At 40.4% G+C, this 21,680-nt stretch overlaps 1 protein-coding gene across 2 annotated transcripts; it reads left to right on the forward strand.

The window, feature by feature from the left end:
* The first annotated feature begins 15,056 nt into the window (after positions 1 to 15,056).
* Positions 15,057 to 18,120, forward strand: arl4aa (ADP-ribosylation factor-like 4aa). 2 transcript variants are annotated; one of them, XM_079165327.1, is made up of 2 exons: positions 15,057 to 15,110; positions 16,671 to 18,120. In XM_079165327.1, exon 2 carries the CDS (start codon positions 16,777 to 16,779, stop codon positions 17,377 to 17,379), a length of 603 nt encoding a protein of 200 aa, XP_079021453.1. In that variant the 5' UTR covers positions 15,057 to 15,110; positions 16,671 to 16,776; the 3' UTR covers positions 17,380 to 18,120. The 2 variants fall into 2 exon arrangements, with proteins under 2 accessions (XP_079021453.1, XP_079021452.1); XM_079165326.1 differs by lacking the exon at positions 15,057 to 15,110 and adding an exon at positions 15,506 to 15,648.
* The last annotated feature ends 3,560 nt before the right edge of the window (positions 18,121 to 21,680 follow it).

Below are 21,680 nucleotides of genomic sequence, written 5' to 3' on the forward strand. Positions count from 1 at the left end.
GGATCCTGATTCACTGTGAAGATAATATTTGACATAAAGTAAAAATATCATTTTGACTATGAAGAACAGGATGTTCAGTGAAAGATGCATTTACATTTAAACTATGAACTGCAAAGCGCAGATTTGACATTTATAATATTCTATATGCAGAGAGATTAACCAGAGTAGAGCAACACAAACCTAAATGACTTTATTTTGTAGGCCTCAGTTTTCTGTATCACTTTGACACATTACAGATTTGACTTCATTAATCAAATTACTGTGGTCTGAATGGACTTAAGCCTGTAAAGCTATCATCATGTTTTCTCTCCATGTCCAAAGAAGGACAGGCAGACTGAAGGTCTAATGATGGAAGCTCACAAGTGACCAGCCAGTTATATTTTATATGTCAACACTCCAAACCACTAAAACAGATGGCCTACATGCTACATTTTTCATGGAGGCGGCCTCAGCCAAAGAGGGGAACATTTGGATCAGACAGATAGTCATGGTCCTTTCCAAACTGCTCGTTTTCCATTCTCACGCTTTAGCTGCAGCCGAGCTACTCAGTTATTAAGATTCACTGGCAGGAGCTGGAGCTGATTATTCTGTCAAACACTTGAAACTGATCTCCTTAGAAGAGGAAATAAGAAACGCACGAAGCAATGGCTCAATTTGTATTGTGAAAAAATGTAAATTCTGCAAGTATTTTGGAAAAAATAATCCTTTTTTCGCAGTGGCTGGTTCATTCAGGGATGTTAGATGAAGATATATGGGCACTTTGGTGAGAGCTAAAAGGATGAATGAGAAGCTGCAGTTCTACAGTCAAGTAACAGGAATCCATCAACTATTTTCATTATTAATGAATCTACAGATTGTTTTCTTAATTGTGACTCGTTTTGCCTAACAAATGTAATAAAAGAATGAAAAATGCCTCCACCGAAATACTCACATTTTAGGAGCTGGTACCAGCAAATATTTGGCACTTTTGCATTGTTTTTTAAAATATTTTATTGAGATAGTTTTTCTGTTGATTGACTAAGTATATCAGCTCGACAACAACTTTCTATACCTCACTATCTCAGAGCTGTTTGAGAAATTAACTCTGAGGTTGAAGTAAAAACTCTACTGTGTTGTTGTTATATTGCAAACTCTCAGCAGGAGGACTATTTTTTAAATAAAGTGAACCTTTTAAGTAAACTGTGAAGTTTCAATAAAGTCAGTAAGACAATATTCTGTGATTAATGACGAATAAACCTGTGGACGATGCTTCCTGCAGGTCTAGAGAGAACCAATGGGAAGCTGACAGCTGTGCGGGTCGTATACACACCGTCTTCTCCCGGTGCAACGAGGAGGTGCCTGGCTGTCTTGGTGAGACGCTCGGCTGTTGGACTCCCAGCCGGAGGAGGGACACAACCCCTCCCTCGTAAATCTCCTGGACCATCAAGCTGGAATAGCCATCAGGTAAAAAAAAAAAAACCACTTTCTTCCCGTCTGCTCATGCCTCCTCTTACACAACCGGCAATTAAATCTCAATCGGCCTCCCGGATGGAAAACATCTAAAAGTACATGACATGAGTCTGTAGCCTTCAAGTTACATCCAGATAGCGGTAAATAAATGGCGATAATTGCCTCGTTTGATTCTTTAATCTACACTCACGAGCTCATTCGGTGCAATTTTCTCTCATTATAATCCCACGTGGGAGAAACGGCGGCGCTGCAGTGTCCCCTGGGAAATGTGATATCAGCTAAACGATGCGAACTGTTTATAATTACCTCAACCTCCCCCACTGATGGGAAAACTGATTGCACAAAAGACTTCACGTGCACACAAGGAGCCGAAAAGCACATATTATACATTACATTATAACGTTCTAAAACTTTCCCACTTTTACCTTTTTGTCCTCCATCACCAGCAGGAAAATAAAACAAAACACAAGTTGAAATGAATCATTCTGCTCAGGTCTGTGATTTACAGCCCACCTGAGGCGTCTCGTCTTCAGTAAAGGGTGAAAGTGCTTTTTTTTAAAGCTCTTTGAAAGCGATGGGCTTCCCTACCGCCACTGTTAGAAACCCTGTGGAGGAGATTCAGACAACAACGTGTCATCATTCCTCGGCTTGTCTTGGCAACAACGGTGGTGGAAGAAGTGCTGAAGGTGTCAGCTAACGTTAATGTCGATCATTCAGGTGCAGAAGGTTGAACACAGATCACTCTGATTTGGGAACTTAAATCCCATCAAGAAAAAGTAAAGAAAGGTAAACGAACAGAAGTAAATTAAAGCTGAGGATCAGAAGTAAAAGTACTCCGAAGAAGAATATGTTTCGTTGTTTGGGTAAAAACTTTGAATCTCGGCTTTGGCTTTTTACATTTTCAGCTTTCTGATCAGCTGATGGAGGAAATAAATATGAAAGATGGAGCGAAGGAGGATGAAAAGAAAGGAGACAAACTGGCAGCATAGAGGGAAAGAAAAGATGAAATAAAGCAAAGATAGAAAGACTGAGACAAAGTAACTTGTAACTTGAGCTCTGAGATGCAGTGATGGATAAGTATAAAGTATGAAGTCTAACCAAATGGATGCTGCAGGGAGGACACATTTCTGATGAGTAACTGCAATCGCCAGATCACGTCTAGTGGACTGATGTGATGACGTTTAGTCATCTCATGCTCCACTTAAGACACGGAAAGGCTTTCAAATTCTCTAATGAGATATTGCGAAATAGAACAAAACGTTGAAATCTCTTTAGCTTGTGTCAGACCATATTTCAGGCATCCATAGGCTCCAGACCCAACTACAGTCAAAGTGCCTCAGAACTTTGCAGTACTTCAGATAAATGTGCCTAATTGTAGTTTCCACAGATAACCTGTGAGAGCGGCTGAGTGTGTTTGTTTTGCTGGAGGAGGAACCGCCTTGTGTTTAGTTACTGTAGAGGACAAGTGTGACCTCAGAGCAGCTGGGTCATGACACAAGCTATTTCTGCTTTTACCCCCCCCCCCCCCCCCCCCCCCCCCCCCCCCAGCCTCCCATCACATACCCCAACCCAAACACAGTCTCTGATCCAGTACCAAACTAAATCCACAAATCCCATCAACTGTTTACTGTCACAATAAAAGAAGAGAGTCTTAAACAGTCGTGATAAACAGGTTTAAGAGTCGAACCTTTTCTAACGAGCAGAAACACAGAAACACAGAAGAATATGAGGAGATACTAATTTATACACCAAGAAAAAACTTCTGTTGAGTTGCATTAACAAGATCTCTCCTGGTAAAGGTGAAGCCAAGTTCTACTACGTTATACACTTAATGATTAGGCTATATATTACTTAATAATACATCATAGTTTATTAGTTGATTTATATTTAGTTGCAAGTCTCTTAATCTGCAAAGTAGCCTTACTTGTAACTGATGTCAACGAGATGTATTGAAGTTAAAAGTACAATATTTCCCTCTGAGATGTAGCGGACTAGAAGTATGAAGTTACATTAAATGGAAATACAAGTACCTCAAATGTATACTTAAGTATATTTGAGTAGGATACATTTCAACTTTACATTTCACTGAACTGAATGAAGACTTGTGTTATTGTCTTTTCATAAAGTTTACATTGATGCGTTTCAGGTTTTGTGACTATTTTCTTGTTCTGGAAACAGGAAACCTATTTTGTTACAGAAGCTGAGGTGGATAAAGTGAAGAGAAAAGGTCCACAGTAAAAAAAAACAGGCACTTCATCATAAAATGATACATTTCCTGATTTATGACATTTCATTGATTTACGGTAGCTTCTGCTCTGTCTGAGCCGACATGAAAGCAAAGAAGAGACGGGAAGGAAGAGCTTCAGATGTGATGCGATGGCAGAAACCGACTTTCAAACAACAGTAAAAACAGATGCAGGGAGACACATCGAGGGGCTCCTGTAATCGCTTCAGCCGAGCCACCGACTGCACAGTGGCTGTAAATGTCACTGGATACAATGGAAGGAGTTTTTCTTCCAGATACAGAGCCGAGGGGCCAGAAGTTTCAGCGAGAAGCCTCTGAAGGTGACAGCTCCTGGTTTTAAGAGGGGCGACGAGGTCGGCTCCTGTGAGGTCCCGGCTCGGGTTTCCTGTTGCCTCTGACCCCTCGTGTCAGCTGTCCCGAGTCGGTGCAAACAAAGCGACTGCTGCAACGACTGTCTGGACAAACTCCGCTGCATTCAGATCAGTGTTTGAGTAGGGGGAGCTCCTCTGCTCACTGTCTGCTTCTGGTAAACCACAGATGGCCTCAGAGGTGACTATAATGACTTATAATACAGTGACCGAGAGAGACCAATATGACTGTACTTTGAGGAAACACATCAATGCTGGAGTTACAGCAGGTACAGTGTGTAGCATTAAGGGGGTTCTATTGGAAGAAATGTATGATGCTATCAATGAGCACGAAGGCTTTAGTGCACAATCACCTGAAAATAAGAATCGCCTTAGAATGAGCCCTTTATATCTCCATACAGAGCGGGTTCCCTTCGCCATGTTTCTACAGTAGCCCAGAAAGGACAAACCAAACACTGTCTCTAGATAAGAACGTTCACGTTTTTTTGTGTTTTCGCATCGGCCACCGTGGTTCTCCTGTGTTCACGAGAATGAGACGGACGCTGTCGACGGCGCAAAGGCATAAGAATAGAAAAGACAGCGTTCTGATTAAGATCACGATGATGTCGACAGACGGGATCACTCGTTATAAATCCCAATGATGGCTCATAAACAGCATCCGGAGACATTCTAAGAAGATGCACGTCTAACACATTTTAAATCCAACATAGAAAGAAAGGTTGACTCAACGCACCATCTCAAGACAAAGAGGGAAAGGAAAATAGATACTGTTGTTGTATATATAGATATTTGGCCACTTGTGAGGTCAAATGTTTTAATGCAAGCTAAGCTCCTCTCCAGACTCATTCACTGGCTTTTCTTAGAGGTCTAGTCAGTAAAACTATCCTTCAATATGTAGCGATTATAGACATTAAACAGAGTTCTGTTCCATGAATCTGGAATAAGCATCATCTCTGCATGCCAAGAACAGGGCTGCTGCTGGAGACTGTACATGTAAGGATTCTGCTGGGGAAGTACTCTGAGTTTAGGAGGCTGTTCACCTCTCACCATGCACTGAGAACTACTCTCTTTGCCTCAGTCTGAACTTTACAACTATATTATCGTAAAGGAAACAAAAGTAAAGTCTGCTCCTGTAAAATAAAGGAGTGCTTTTCTCTGCCACCGCCTGAATGATATGCTGCCATCTAGTGGAAGTAAAGTGACATTACATATTCATTCACAAGTTCTTCTGTTCCACAGTGGTGGGAAATACCTGCCAACATAAACTGAAGTACTGTACTTACGTACAGTTTATGCTGCTTTACACTCCTACTCCATAACATTTCAGAAGGAGATATTGTACATTTAATCAACTGCATGTATTTTGACAGCGAGCCCGGGCGATAATTCAGGATGAAGATGTATCGTCTTTCAATCGAATCATATCGTGATGAAATCATAAATCAAGTTATCGTGATGCACAATTATGTCCATTATGTACATAACTCAAATTTGTCATAAAATGGGATTATTTTGCACTAGAGTTCTTAATTAAATAAGAAAATGCTCAGTACTTTTCATGTCAAGTACTTAATTCACACGGGAGTACACAAAACCATGTGGTAACTCATATTGCTAATATATCTATTATATTACCAGAAAACATGCTATATCGTGATACATATATATATATATAGTTATCGAGTTATAAAAGGGCCAATATCGTGATAGATTTTGTCCATATCGCCCAGCCCTAAACATACACATATTATGAGATGATAAAACACACAATATGTTGTTAAAGATTGGGGCCTGTTGTCATGCTTCAGATGTTCTGCTTATTTTATGTTTATTTCCTATTTCATTCTACTCTTTTTTTTTAATAAACCTATTGATGTGTTTTTATACTGTCCTGCCTTTCTTTTAGATCGTTTCTTAATATCTTTTATGGCTTAATTAAAGCCCTTTGAAGTGCCTTGCAGTTTAGAAGTGCTATACGTGTACAATGAACCTCGCTCTGCCTCCTGTGTAACTTCAATGTGACTGTGTGAACATGTTTTCTATTGTGACTCGACAAAAATCTGAAAATCTGAACCAATTTCTCTCCATAATGTAAACATCAACATCGTACATCATAACGTCTCTCTGAGTTAAGACAGAAAGAAAGATTATAATCACACATAATCTGCTGTTTCTGTAAATGAATATTGACACAAATACTTCAGCAGAAGGCAGAGACATAGAGCAGCGTCTCGATCCTATACTCCCAGAAATGTGGAGACTAAAAACAAGATGTAGGGTGTGTTGTGAAATGTATTAATTATGTTTTAAGTCTCTTAAAATGCTCTCATCAACAGACATGTGAGTTAGTGTCTTGCTCAGCATTCTTACACATTAAAAGAGGAAAAGCTTTTTTACATCACAGTATTGTTTTACTATATATATATATATATATATATATCATAGCCAAAACAAGCTATTTGAACAACAATTACTTGACAATTTATAAACCAAACTGTAACACAGTACAACACATTTCAAAATACAACAACGGTTGCCCAAAGTGCTGCACATAGATAAGCGGTCATACAATCGAAAAGACTGGATTAATAAAAGTAAGTGATGTTAAAATCAAGACAAACTGACACAAATCACACAAAAGTTATATAATTGAGACAAAGAGAAAGACAAAAACAACTAGTCGAAGAGCAATTAAAGCAATATTCTGGATTCCCATCACCATGGAGATGTAAACGAGGAACATGTGGAGGAAGAGATTTGTCCAAGAGGAGTTGTCCAAGAACCGCGTCATCCCGTCACCCAAACCTGCACAGATGAAGACGAAAAGATGCCGTCAGTCCTCATTTTTGACTAAAACTTTGTCACACACAAGACAAACTCAATTCATGTGCACTCATGTTTAAAGACCTTCTTAATTCTTCTGAATTAACTGTAATTTATGTTCTTAAAGATTCTTTAGTCGAACCAGTAAACAGAAAGCTGCAATAATCTAAGCGGCTTGTATTAAAAGTATGTTTCAGCATTGTTGCTTTGAATTGCATTAGACAGCAGAGGTATTACTATCTTTTGGTAATTCAGTGTTTACATCCATTGTTCTTGCCAGACAGAGGACATGTTATATTAGGTTTACATGAATCATCTATCGCCATGTTTTTGATGGAGAAATGCCTGAGGGAAGCAGACTATCGCATCGATCTACACCCGTAGAGTCACATTAAAAGCTTGAAATGTTCCACCAGGTGAACACCGCTACATAATTACTGTGGGTATGTTTGGAAACACGGGGCGAAACGACGAGGACCGCGGCAAAATTGAAACGTTTGACTTACTTCCTACTCGGCCGTACAGTCGCAACGGCCCGAGCACACGAAGGACCTTCACGTCGAGGCCGAGGGCCTCCAGGAAGTACCAAGACAGCCTGAAGGGACAGAGACAGAAGTTTTATTTTCTGTTTTCATATGCAAAAATACAAATGTACACGCATTCTAACACTGAATATGAAACCAATCTGCTCATGAATAAGCCAAGAGCTGATGTGTTCTCCTAAGGTGACTGATGTTAAAAAAAGAGTGATTTTCCGGCACGAGTGAAAGGCATTGTGGGATACTCACTCTGCTAAGCTGATGAGCAGGTCCAACTTGTTCCAGCGGTCGCTGAGGTAACTCCCTTCATAGCCAAAGTCTCCCTTGGCCAACATCTTGATGAGTATTTCCACGATAAAAAATGCCACGACAAAGGTATCCACGATCTGGCAACGCATAATAAAAGAAGAAATAACCGTAGAAACAACAATGCTAACATAAGTGGCAAGAGTACTGTTGAGTTTACTCATAACTACAGAGGGACATCTTGAATGTATTGTATATAAAATAAGCGTTTTAGGTTGTCATTAGCCTGCTATGATTTTGCTAGACTAAAGTATGCGGCGTGTGTTTTCACGGAGAGAAAGGAGACGTTTTAAATTGTATCTAAACTTAAAAGAGTGCAGGTGTCACTCTAACCGCTAGTCCGTAGCTCCTCTCGTGACCGAACACGTCCATGAACAGAATGACGTAGTTGACGAGGACCGCCAGTATGGACACATAATCCAACCACGTGGAGGACGAGGTTAAAGTCACAACTCATGTTCATTCATTCATATCAACAACAGAGGACCGGCGATCACATACTAGAAAGACCTAATGGGACTAATGATGGCTAGTTTAAACGATGTTACACTGTGATAATTGCGACAGTGTAGCCTTTACTCTGAAATATACATATTGGTTTATATACTCAAGCATAGTCACGTTTGTATTATTCTTAAACATATTTGGGCAGGCCGGGTGTCAGACACAGGTTAAACTTGCAGCAGTAAGAAAGGATATGGGCTACAGGCCACTTTCAGACACCAGTCACGGGGTCTCGTGGTCTGTTTGAACCGGCCCAAGACCTCCGGCGCCAGAGTCGGGTAAGGTAGCTTCGTGAAGTCGCCGGCTGCTGTGCTGAGTGGCACTTCAGTCATGATTGAGTTACAGCAGAGTTACTCTGGAGGGAGGTGAACAGAAGAATGGGCTAAAGTGAAGAAAAACAGATCATGCATTGCATATATCACACATAACGCTGTCACATATTAATGTTTTAGCATTTCCGGTTAACTCGTGAAGGTGGAGCTAATGTGTGTGCTGTTGTGTCCACCATTGTAGACGTAAACACTCCGAATGTGTCCCAGTTCATCTCGTGTTGCCCTGTATGCAAATGAGGTCAGCTGACCGGAAGTAAACATGCCGCCAAGGTGCCGTTGAAACGGTCTTTTCAAACGGTTCATCCTTTTTCATAGAAGGCCAAACATTAAAACATGAAGACATTACAGTGTCTAATACATATTTGACAGTAAACAGCTGAAAGGTGTTTGTATAATATTATTACACGTTATTATGAATAACCACCAGTTTCTGGACGTATTTCTGATCATGGACTCTCTAAAAAATCATTTAAAAAATAATATTTTGTGTCAGATTATTGATGTTTTTTATTTAAGTAAGCTAGATATTACCATAGTTGGTCAAATTAATTGGTTCATTATAACTCATTAAAACTGTAGATAATGTTTAATATTTACCTTCATTATGTAACCTGACACAAACTTAGCTAACGTTAGCTAAACGTGAGTTAGCACTTGAAGCAGTTAGTTAACGTTAGCTATATTTGCTGAAGCTGAACTAAAATTACTAGCATGATTCTTGCAATGTTTGGGTTGTATTCACATCTTGTACTTTTTGTACAAATGCCTCAGCTAAATAAATTAACTGTAACATTAGGTGTTAGCTGCCTAATGGAGAGGCTTAGCTAACGTTAGCCTTAACTGGCATGAAAAAGACCAAAGGATCTAGGTTGGTACTCTTAGGTTTGCTAAACACAAGCAAGTAACTTATTGTTAAAAAATATGACATAACCCAATATCTATTGTGTCTATTTTGCATCAAAAGTACTTACCAGAGACAAAAAGTTGACTTGTAGTCCTTAGAAGTCCGTAGAAGTCCTGAGTCCGCTTAAATTCTTCTTGTAAATGTTTCTTAGAAATCCGTTGGGGTTAAAATGACCTTTGAGTTAAGTTAACCTTGACAGGTACTGCATGTGAAGCTCAAATGTTGTTTTAGTCTAAAAACACCACATTTAATGAAAAGACAATATTACCACTGAGGGGCCGGGCGCCTTTAGTGACAGCCAATGAAATTGCAGCATTTATTAACGCTGTCATCGTGCTGGCTGATTGGCTGGATACAGTTTCGAATCCCAGTTTAGGGGGAAATCATGTGACACGTGATCAACGATAAATATAAATTGAGAAATGTGAATCCCACTATTGCTTCTTCTGATGATTATTTGATCGTAGTGGCAGACATGTTAGTGCTAATGTGACCGGTATATTTAATTAAAAGACTATGAAATCAAAGGCAGTGTAGAGGTTAAAATAAATACTAATAAAAATACTGAGGCCAATCAAAACTTGACATTATATCAAGTACTGGACCTACTTATGGCTGGTATTAACCAACAGCTTTCTTACTGTGTTTACACGTGTTGTGGAGTACTACTGCAAATGTGAAAAGCAAAATGTAAAAAGTCTTTTATGGCTCCAGAGTGTGTCCGACAGTGTTATAGGCAGTGGTGGAAAAAATATTCAGATCCTTTACTTGAGTAAAAGTATGGCATGGTTGTTGATGTAAGAGAGACAGCAAGAAAACATCTGACCAACGCCAGGGAGAACATTTCCCAGGCCTACCTAATCACTAACCCTGATGCCTGCAGACACATGAGCTAACTTCAAATCACATTCATGAGACAATTTGTCTAATTTCAAATGAGATTTTAGAGGAAATTGTGCATAGTTAGAAAATCATTTCACAACAGGTTAATTATAGAAGCCCATTTCCGCCAGCAGAAAATAAACAAAAGTCACTCCAAAAAAAAAAAAAAATAAATAAAAATAATTGTACGTTTTTTGTTTTTTTTACTGGGGGGGAAAAAAGTTACAATTTGTCTAATTTCAAATTAGATTTTAGAGGAAATAGTGCATTGTTATAAAATCATTTCACAACAGGTTAATTATAGAAGCCCATTTCCGCCAGCAAACAAAAAAGAAAATTCACTCCAAAAAAAAAAGTTTTTTACTGGGGGGAAAAAGTTAATGAGTAAAAAAAAAAAAAAATAATAATAATAGTGGCTCCCTGTGGTAATGAAATCCTAAGGATTAGGTATCTTTAGGATTTTCCCTACATGAGGGCCACTGTAGCTCTCCAACTCACTGGGAAAGTGAGAACTCTACAAAACATGAGAATATGAACCAATTTCTCTCTACAATATAAACATCAACAATCTACTGTATCTGTAAATTAATATTGACTGCAGTTTTGAAATTCAGAGACATCTGCAGACCTTCCAAGGACAACAGCTGCTTCACTGGAATGAGAAGAGGGCCGGCGAAAGCTCAAGAACCAACTCTGAAAGGCACAGCCACCCTCTACACCTGCAACCACGTGTGTCTAAACAAGATTGGTACATTACAAAGACGTCTTCTATTCAGAGGGCACTTTGTTTGCACAGTTGCTAAGTTGCTGTTTTTGTTGAGTGTCCCACTGAGCTCAGCCCACTTCATTCTTTTTGTTAAGAAGAATAAAGGCGCTCGTTACCAAGCAGCACTTTTTACGTCTTGTGTCTGTATCAGCCGGCTGTAATCAACTGTCTGCTGTACTTTCTCCCCACGGTGTTCCTGACAGACCAACACACAGTACAACATCAAACTTTATGGATTTAAACGTATAGATCGGGAGATATCTCCGGAAAAGTCAAGGTGAGCAGATAAAATGGTTCCAGACAGTTTGTTGCATCCACTGTCCAGAGTCCGCTTTGAAGACAAAATCAAATTCTTTGCAAGTCAGCGTCTCTCTTTTGCAAGAAGCAAATGGTTCACTCTGTCCGAGACGGAGAGCCACAGCGACGTGTGGAGCATCAAGCCACCGGATTTCTCTCTTAAACTGCACAGATCTCTGTCAGATCCTCAGAGGAAAGAAAGAAAGACGCATTCAAATCTAGATGTGCCTCGAATCAGTGAAACGAAGAAGAGAACCGGAATATTTCTCCCAAATGTTGCACACGAGAGTCACCGGAGGGAAGAATCTCCAAAGTTCATCACATCGTACAGGCCTCCCGGTGCTCTGGAGTCTGAGCTCATGTTTGTCAAGAGTGGGAAGTACCATTGTGGGCCTTACAAGAACCCCAGACCACATGGCTTCAGACCGGTACGTGTCTGCAAGTACGCTTCATACCTTCTTCTGTATGTTTGTCCTGTGTATGGTGAACGCCAAACATCTCTGTGGTTGTACTGTTTGATTTGACCACAAGACGGCGATAAACACAAAAGTAAAACATTTATTTATTTTTTATAACTGATTCCAGCTCAATGAGGACCTTCCAGACATGATTACTACATGTGAGAGAGATCCTGGTAACCTGAAGTTTAAATTAAAACACTTGGACAAAAGTAAGTGAATTAACTTCATCTTTAGTCGTTTTTCTGATTTCCTTTTGGCTGAAACTTTGTCTTAGAATTTAGTAAATGTTTTCATTTGCATTTTGTGTTAATGGATGTACAGAGAATAATAACTGCACTTAAAGAAGATTTGTTTAGGGAGGGTGCAGCGTGTCTTATTTACATTTTAAAACACCGTTGTAAAAAGAGACAAATGACTAACTGGATGAATATATTGTCTTTTTTTCCAGTCCGGACCCCCAGATCCGGGTCAAACTCAAGTTCACGGGACACCAAGACCAGGATGGACACGTATAGACCTGCCGAGCCCAGATGGGATGCGGAGCTCGTTCTCCCTCAGCTGCTCTGGCCTCCAAGTTCAGCCTCATATACAGTCAGTGGTGTTTGGCTTCACATCGACATGAAGGACCACTTCTATGTCACATTTTCTCAAAGGGGTCAGACTCAAACTGCAATCACTTAATCATCATGCAGATTGTAAAAGTTATGACTTAAAGGACTTTATTTCATGTGATTACTACATGTTAGAGGGAGATATTGTAGTTTTCACTACACTACATTTATCTGACAGATATATTTACTTTCAGATTAAGATTTTCCATATTGATCCAATAACAATCAGTACGTTTACTTTTGAAACCTGAAGTACATTATGTTGCTAATATACTTTCACTTCAGTACAATTTTGAATGTCGGGCTTTTACTTGTAATGGAGTACTTTAATAATGTGGTATTGCTTCTCCTGATTACATGTCATCACGGTATGCTTTTAAGCTATGCAGGAAGATCATAATATCAACAAGCATAAGTGTGTCTACTAGAAAAACTAAAAATTAAATGTAGCTAAATATCTCCAACAGACCGTGTGATTTCTAATACTTTATGGAGAAACACAGCTTGTTTATTTCACATCGCTTGACTGAAGCCACCTGTTGTGTTTTACATTATTTAGTCCAACAGAAAGGGTGATATCTGTAATTTACAACAGGTGATATTATAACTATATTAATAAGAACATTGAATGTCTGTTTCACAGAGACATGGACGAAGAAGAGGAGCGTACAGCTCACTCTTGGACCGCGTGGAGGAGAAACTCTCTAGATCGTGGAAAAATAGATCATGACTTTCTCTTTTAAAAAACTCTTTAAGACAATATATATTTGGTACTTTCTTTAAATGGTGCATTAAGCATAACATTTTAACAAAGAGACTATAGTTGGGATGTAGAACAAAATCAACTGGACACGTTTTGATAGTTGGGATTACAGGACACAGCAAATATATATATATATATATATATATATATATATATATCTTTAAAGTTCATGTCAATAATAATAAACTTAAAGCCATTTCCCAACGCATATTGTGTTTTTTAATTCATCTGAAGTGTTTTTACTATCTTGCAGGAAAAGGTTTGGAACAATATCAATAAAGTTTAAATGAAATATATGAACATTGTCTCTCTACTGTAGAAGTTACAGTTTGTTAATGTTGAGTTGTGACGTTGTGAAAGGGACTAAATAGAAGTGACACATTTAAGGTGATGGAGGAAGACGTGCAGCGACTGTTGGTGTCATGAAGGCCACATTACGGAGCCCACTGGTCCACTGACAGCTGCTCATTCCGTACCCCGAGAATGAGAAACATGTGAAGTCCACACGTGTTCTGAAGCATATCTGAAATAGCTGCACATATGTGTTCACCGAGTCATCTGTGACGACGTGCATAACTCGCAGACTAAATATAAAAATGAAAAGAATATCAAACCACATGACCTCACAGGCCGCCATGTGTTTCTCTTATTTTAATCCCATGTGATCCTTTGCAATACCGGACGATGCAATGAATGCTTCCGTCTTTGTCTTTTATGGCCATTTTATTGTATCATTGTTTCTGCTGTTTTTTGAGTTTTGTATATTTGTATAAAAGCACTTCTAAATTCCTTATATTTCAGAAGAAAGTAGTGTACTTTTTACTCTGCTACAATTATTTTACAATTAGTTACTTTTTACATATAAAAACAAATGATAGGCTTTTATGATGCAGTGCTATCCTAATCTAGCCAAAGTATCTAACATTGGCAAACTATAACATCAAAATGCTCTAAATAAAAAAATCTGCATAATGATACTTTTACTTTTGATACTTAAAGTACATTTAGCTAATAATACTTCTGTATTTTTAACTACGTAATATTCTTAATTTATGACTTTTACTTGCAATGAAGTATTTCTAGACTATGGTATTTGCAGAGCTGGAAACTAACTAAGTACATTTACTCAAGCACTGTACTTAAGTACAGTACTCAAGCACTGTACTTAAGTACAGTGCTTGAGGTACTTGTATTTCCATTTTCTGCAACTTTATACTTCTATACACCACTATACATCAGAGGGAAATGTACTTTTTCCTCCTCTACTTTTATCTGATACCTTAGTACTTCCTGTTACTTTGCATATTCATATAAATAATACAAAATCAACAAAACAATCATTGTTATGGATAAATATATAACTTTATTGATCCTTTGATCAAACTATACAAAGTACAGAAAAAACAAGCCTCACCTTTAATAGCTGCAATATTGAAGTAATTTACATATTAAAGCATCTATAATTCAAATTCAACAATATTATTCTTTCTCCGGGGCCATTGTGCATAATGAGAACTTTTTAAAAGTATATTTTGATGGCAATACTTTAGGACCTTTAAGTAAAATGTGTGTGCGTATCTCTACACTAGTGGTTACTTCTTCCTTATGTTTAGTGTTACGTCTCACTGTGAGAATAAACCAAAATATGAAGACCAGCTGGTGTTTGTTGTCCTCCATGCACGGTGGGTTGTGGTGGCTGCAGTGAGAAGTGCTGCTGCTTTTCCTGCTTCTTCTCCGGCCAATCATTTTAAACAAAAACACGCGGACGAATGGGGCGGCGCTGTTTCTGCACACACACACACACACACACAAACGAACAGAAAAAGGGAAAACACGCCGACCCACCGAGCTGAATCTACGGTATGTTCACATTTCACCTTTTAACGTTACAATCACGTGCGTTTTAAATGCTACCTGGATGTCCGCGTGTGTTTTTAAAGCGGATACACACTAAACTTCTAAATTAAATGTACCATTGTCGCCTCAACTATATTGACGATAGTTGTTTTAATTTGATTAAAAACGCATTTAAAACGCATAGGCTAGCTTACAGTCTGTGGTCGGATCAATAACGATGAATTATTGATGGTAAAAGTAAAAAAAAAAAAAAAAATGGTGTGACGGAGCAACAGGTGATCCTGGTTCCCGGGCAAGACGCGTGATTGACAGCCGTCTTAGCCAATCGGCTGGCAGAGAACGGAGTGCACGCGCCAATCGCGCGCGTCCGCAGTGTTTCGTGTGGGCGTTGATCCCAGACTGACAGCGGTGTCATCGGCGGTAGAGCCACACTGGGACACCGAGAGGACAGGCAGGCAGGCAGGCAGGCAGGCAGGGTGTCTCCGCTTCTGAAGGAAGGATTTTTCTGTCGTCGTTGCGACACAAGTGGTGGAAATACAACGTGAGTTGAATTACGGCTGTTTAGACGCCGGAGAGGACCGTGTGTTTTGTGTGATTATGTTGCATGTTTTCTCTACTGAAGGCTCAGACTGGTAGGTAGACAATTCTGGACTGATCATAAAATAATGCACCTGTCGTGTATATACTTGTTAAACCAACATCCAGATTTAATACCGAGCCGTTGGAGGCTAAACTCCCTTTTTTTTTTTTTAAATCACAGTTAAGGATGTAGTACTTTATTAAACATGACAGTGAAACACAGGTAGGAATGTTAAGTGATACCCTATGAGATGAATTCATTCAACTTAGAACAACATGGTGGCTGTAAGACATTCCTTTGGATTGATGGTGGCTTTAAGCTCTTCGTTGTGTAACTTTAAGTTTGAAATGAAAGTAATTTTCTGTCATGGTGCTTTGGATCCTTTCCAGCCGGTATATATATATATGTATATTAATATACTGTCATTGTGATATCAGAGTAGATGTAGTATACTGCTCAGAAGTCTTATCGTGGTGGTAAAGGAGGGTTTCTGTAGCAGGTGACGCACTACTGTGGACTTTGACTGACATGAAAAATGAACACGCCCATCATTCATGCTCATTTCTCAAAGAAAAGCTTTGTAACTGCACAAGTAGACAACCCTAAAATAACCGCCACACGTTAAAAAAATCAAGATATTCTGTACTGCTGATTTCCTCCTCACAGATTATATGATAGAGACACATTACACATGTTGATTTGATCCATTGTTATCATAAAGTGCAGCTTCTATTTACCTTTTTAAATAAAACATGGCGTGTAACTTACATGACTCAGTTTGTTGACTTTACGCCTCTTCTCTTGTGCTTTTGTTCACCCGATGATTATGTCTTCAGACTCGAGAGAAGGTAGTGAAATTAAATGTGCTGTAATCCTGTAATTGCCGCTTGTGGCCACAGTTGCTGTTCAGTCAAAGTTGCACAGTCTTGTTTTAAGTGCTGTCTTGTGTTTCAGCCACAATAACATTTGCAGTTTGCTTTCAGGTAATCTCTGCAGTCGTTTTTGGAATATCAGCAGCTCTGAGGATTATCGCCGGACTGGAATTGGATCACGCCTCCCAAAACCGCCAATCCCTCCTCATGAGGAAAGATGGGGAATGGATTGTCTGAACAACCCGGCTTCCTCTCCAACGTCCCGTTCTTCCAGTCGTTTCACATCGCCATCCTCGGCCTGGACTCGGCGGGCAAGACCACCGTGCTGTACCGACTGCAGTTCAACGAGTTTGTGAACACGGTGCCCACCAGAGGTTTCAACGCGGAGAAGGTGAAAGTGTCCCTGGGCGACCACCGGGCCGTGACGTTCCACTTCTGGGACGTGGGCGGCCAGGAGAAGCTGCGGCCCCTGTGGAAGTCGTACACGCGATGCACGGACGGCATCATATTCGTGGTGGACTCCGTGGACGCGGAGCGCATGGAGGAGGCCAAGACGGAGCTCCACAAAATCGCCAAGATTTCCGAGAACCAAGGGGTGCCCCTGCTGGTGGTAGCCAACAAGCAGGACTTGAGAAACTCTTTGGGACTCGCCGAGATTGAGAAGTTGCTGGCGCTGAAAGAACTGGGCCCGGCTACTCCCTGGCACCTGCAGCCGACCTGCGCCATCATCGGGGACGGACTCAAGGAGGGCCTGGACAGACTCCATGACATGGTCCTGAAAAGGCGGAAGGCGCTGCGGCAGCAGAAAAAAAAGAGATAGACTTGTCGTGATAAAGACTTGTCGTGATACAGACTCGCCTGCTGTTTTATATGTGAAGGAAACAAAAAGGATGTTCTCCTGGGTGGACACGGACATGTCCACGTTCAAAATGCTGAGTTTTATCAGTCCTAAAGCTCCAGGTCCGGGTCATGTGACGATGCTGGTGATCAGGAAGTGACGGTTAAAGGAATACAGTATGAAGATGGGAAAGTTTCAGACATGTGTGGCTATGCTATAAAGAGTTTATACGGATTAAAAAGCACTGAGGGTTTGGGGTCTGGAAGGGTGAAGGAAGTTAAGGATGTTTCATGAACGACTGTTCCAAACAACATTACCAAAAAAAAAGTAATTTAAAGAAAACTAGTTGAAGGTTTATTTGGTAAATGATTGAACGTTGTTACACCAGAGGAGCAACAAAATATCCGTTTAATTTGACTGTTCCTTACGTTATTATATCTGGTTCATTTTCTACACTGGACTTTCTTTGTGAAAGAAAAGTATCACCATGCATTAGTGCATTATTATCGATTTGCTTGCTGTCTTATATATATCTTTTTTTTAAAAGCACTTTAGAGTATCTCTTCGTATGAAGTTTACAGTTTCTAAATAGAGCATATTGTGTTGGATTTTACAGAAATGTTTGGGCAAAAGGCAACAGATGCAACTGTAGTTGGTCCACATTGTCATTAGACAGGTTACGCATTGTGTTTTTGCTTAATAAAACATATTTAGAGCAATGTTGACGGTGGTATGGAGGGTGTTATTATGTCCACTCGGTTGTTCAAGGGTTGGTGTTTTCTCAAAGACGTTCAGGACTGTAACCTTGCATTCATTCGGGTGTAGACGAAGCGAGCAATTTGTGAAAACATCTGTAAACTTTGTCTTCTAACAAGGCTTTTAACCACCGGTTCCCCCAGTGGAGCTGCCGCACAGCACACGTTACAGAACCTAACCTAAACTAAACGCATGCTTTGCTCAGTCGACCTTTGATCTAATTATCACTTTTAAATGTCCTCGCTTTCATTTCGTGCCAACTTGCACAATGATTGTTGTTGACACAGCAACACGCCCCAAAAACCTGAAGGTCCGTTTTGAATGGAGGAGCTCAGAATCGTCTGTAATGGAAACTTTGACGTGCCTACGATCAGACTGTAGCTTTCATTTCTCACTAAACGTATGTCGTCTAAGGAGCTAACTTTATACAGACACACATCTGACATCACAAAGACTAATACGAAAAATACAACAATCCAAAGTTCTCCGCAGTAAAGACATGAAACTGGTCTTTCCGCTCTTGGCTCATGCAATGTAAAGGGTTAAGAGATGCACTGATAGAGCTCCGGTAGGCCGTCATCAGGACTTGAAAATGTTGTCGGGGCAGTCTGGAGGCCGGATCCAGTGCAACAGGCTCGGGCAGGAGACTGAAGTATTTCTGGACTGAGCTGGGTGGATGTGCAGCGCAGTGTGTTAACGCCACTTGCTCCCCCCCCCCATTCCTTTGAAACAATTAATGACTGTGAAGCCCGACAGCCCGGTAGCAGCAGCTGGCTTTCTAAAATAACTCTGTGATGCAGAGATATCTGCGCTGCTCACAGGCCGGATCACCAAACGTGCTCCTCCGACCGCATAAATATCCGCTCCAGTTAGATGTGGTGATAGTGACCTTGATGTGGGGGTTTTGATGCCGTGTCTCGGGGGGACTGTTGTGTTTGGAAAAAGAAAACTACACGTCGTTAGCATTCATTTTCACATAGTTATATGACTCTCGAGCTACCGCAGAATCGAACTGAATGTTTTGTGGCTTTTTTTACGACTTCATTGGATAGTTAAAAGCAGATGGGTGGGGTGGGGTGGGTGGGGTGGTGGTGGGGGGGGTCACGAGTGAGGAAGATGACACCAAAGTGTCCTGGCTGGATATTTGACTCCCAGAATGCCCCATTTCTTTTGTCAAAAGCTGATGAATCATGTTTTGGGAAGCCCGGTGCCTCTTCCCAACTTGTTTGCTCAGGAAGGAAACTCAAAGGGCAAAGGCACATTCACACTTTTCCAGATTCTACTTCCTTTTTCTCAGAAAGCCACGTCAGCTTTCTGTGTGTTTGTGTGTGTGTGTGTGTGTGTGTCAATTAATATGTCATTTCCTGCTTCGCCTTGTTTGTACTTCAGGCCATTTCTTTTGATCTGCTGAGGCCCTCACCGGGGGGATTTACTGTTTATTGGCTCTGTAAATCAAAACGCATGTTACCTGTCTGTTGCTGACTCAGTTTAATACGTCTAAAACAATAAGGAGAGAGTAAAACAACCAAAAATCACCTTTCTTGCATGCAGAAAGAGATCCCTCGTGTTCAATCCTCTTTCTCAGCCTTTTAGCCTCGTTCTTGATTTCGGGTGAATGAATCTCTCGTCCGGGGGGCCGTGCATTAACCCGTTAACCTCGGCGGATGGTGCGCTTGGCACGAAGGGCGCTCTAGCCAGCACAAAGTAAAAGCTCACTGCAGTGTCCTCCGTGTCTTATTTGGAGGAGCTCATCCATGCGAAGAATTCCTTCCCGTTACTGCTATTACAGTGTGCTGCACTGGAGACACGCCTGAGGCAGGATCAGGTTTGACGGTTTACTTTCCAGGTTGGGCAGGCACACATGCTGAATACTGTACAAAATGTTCTACCTTGTGGGTTTTGTTGGGAACACATGTAGAGCAATGACGTCCCTCTGCAGCATTCGACGGAGCTGAGAGGAGCCGCCGGTTCCAGAGGGAGTTTTCCCCGCTCTGTAGATTCCTTTAATGACATCCTCAGTGATCGTCGACACAGACACACCGTGGAAACACTCTCGGCAGACTGTAACACACGTTATCAAGGAGTCTCATGGATAACTGAACGATAGTTTCTATTTGTCTTAATTTATTTCAACTTAAATTCTAAGACATCATGTTTGCCATATGGCAGGTGGCTTTAAATACTACAATACCCATGAGCCTCAGCCACTGTTGCCTTACAAGATGCGGCAAATTCAGAAAGTATTGTTGCATTTGAGGATAAAAAGCACCACAACTATATATAAACCATAACTATAATACAACTAACATTGACATAATCCATAACATTAAGCGTTGAGCTGCGGGGTTTAAGTTTGACTGAATGTTTCTTCCTGAGATGCTTCTTGGGAGTCGTAGTTCTGTTTTTAAAGGGTGGGTCTGTTATTTTTAGTTTTTTAAAGGTTTGTATGACTCTGTAGCTTCCCTAGTGATGTTCCTCATGTATTCAAATACATACATCAAAACAATTTTGGTAAAAGTACGTACGTTTTTGCGTCAAAATTATATTTCCCCAAGTCGTTCTAAAAACGTTTCCCCATATGACCTGACGTAGGTTTCTGCAGGATTAAATTCTACATATATTTGCATAACATTATATCCTCAGTACTCGCACGGAAGTTAACACGGTTTCAGTTCCTTTTCGGGAAAGGCCGTTCGTGGCAACATAAAGCGGTGATGATATTCTACATACAGTGTACACTTCAACACGGTTATTTTGGTGGCTAAAATAGAAAAGAACGCAGATGGACTTCCCTTTTGAGGGCAACTGATTTTACAGTACTTTTTTTGTCAAAAACAAAGATATTTTTGAAACATGTTTTGGTGCATCAACCAGGAGAATCTCATGTTCATACATGCCTTGGAAGCTACTAACTGAACCCTGGATGCCCAACATAACAACTCACGCTTTAAAACCAAGGCACTCCTTCAATACACGCTCAAGCACCCTGTTCAGCCAAAGTGACACCAGTATGAATAAATGCTAACCGGGAGAATAAGCTTGGATTTCAAAGGCAAGAACTTTATGTAAGCTGTGGGTGTGTGGAGACAGTAGGTCAGACTCTGACACGGAATACCTTAATATATTGTATTTTCTATGTTTGCCAGGAGTTAGAAAGCACAGATGTAATGTTGGGAACTGCAACTTATTGTGAAGTAGAAGTCGAAGAATGTTGATATCCGCGTCTCCCAAGTAGCTAAAGCATCCTTTGTTCCCTAAGCCTTACCCAGACAAGGTCTTTAAGCTAAATCTGTCCATATTTAAAAGATAAATGAAAATGTAATACATTTGTGTTAGCAATAAAAAACAACGTATCCCGTGAGTTTTAGCCACAAAGGTGTCAAAGCTAGAGCTGTAGCTGTTACTGAAATAATTCTCTGTTCAGGATGACAATGAGAAACGACATTGAGCAAAGAGAGCCCGGTGGGACTGTGGCGCTCCATGAGGTGCATTGAAGTGTAAATGATCCTCACCAAGGTTAAAATAAG

This window comes from Pholis gunnellus (genome assembly GCF_910591455.1).
Source record: "Pholis gunnellus genome assembly, chromosome: 8".
NCBI classification, from domain to species: domain Eukaryota; kingdom Metazoa; phylum Chordata; class Actinopteri; order Perciformes; family Pholidae; genus Pholis; species Pholis gunnellus.

What these genes read in the sequence shown, in the direction of transcription:
- arl4aa (XM_079165327.1), top strand. Translation starts at nt 16,777, where the DNA reads ATGGGGAATGGATTGTCTGAACAACCCGGCTTCCTCTCCAACGTCCCG.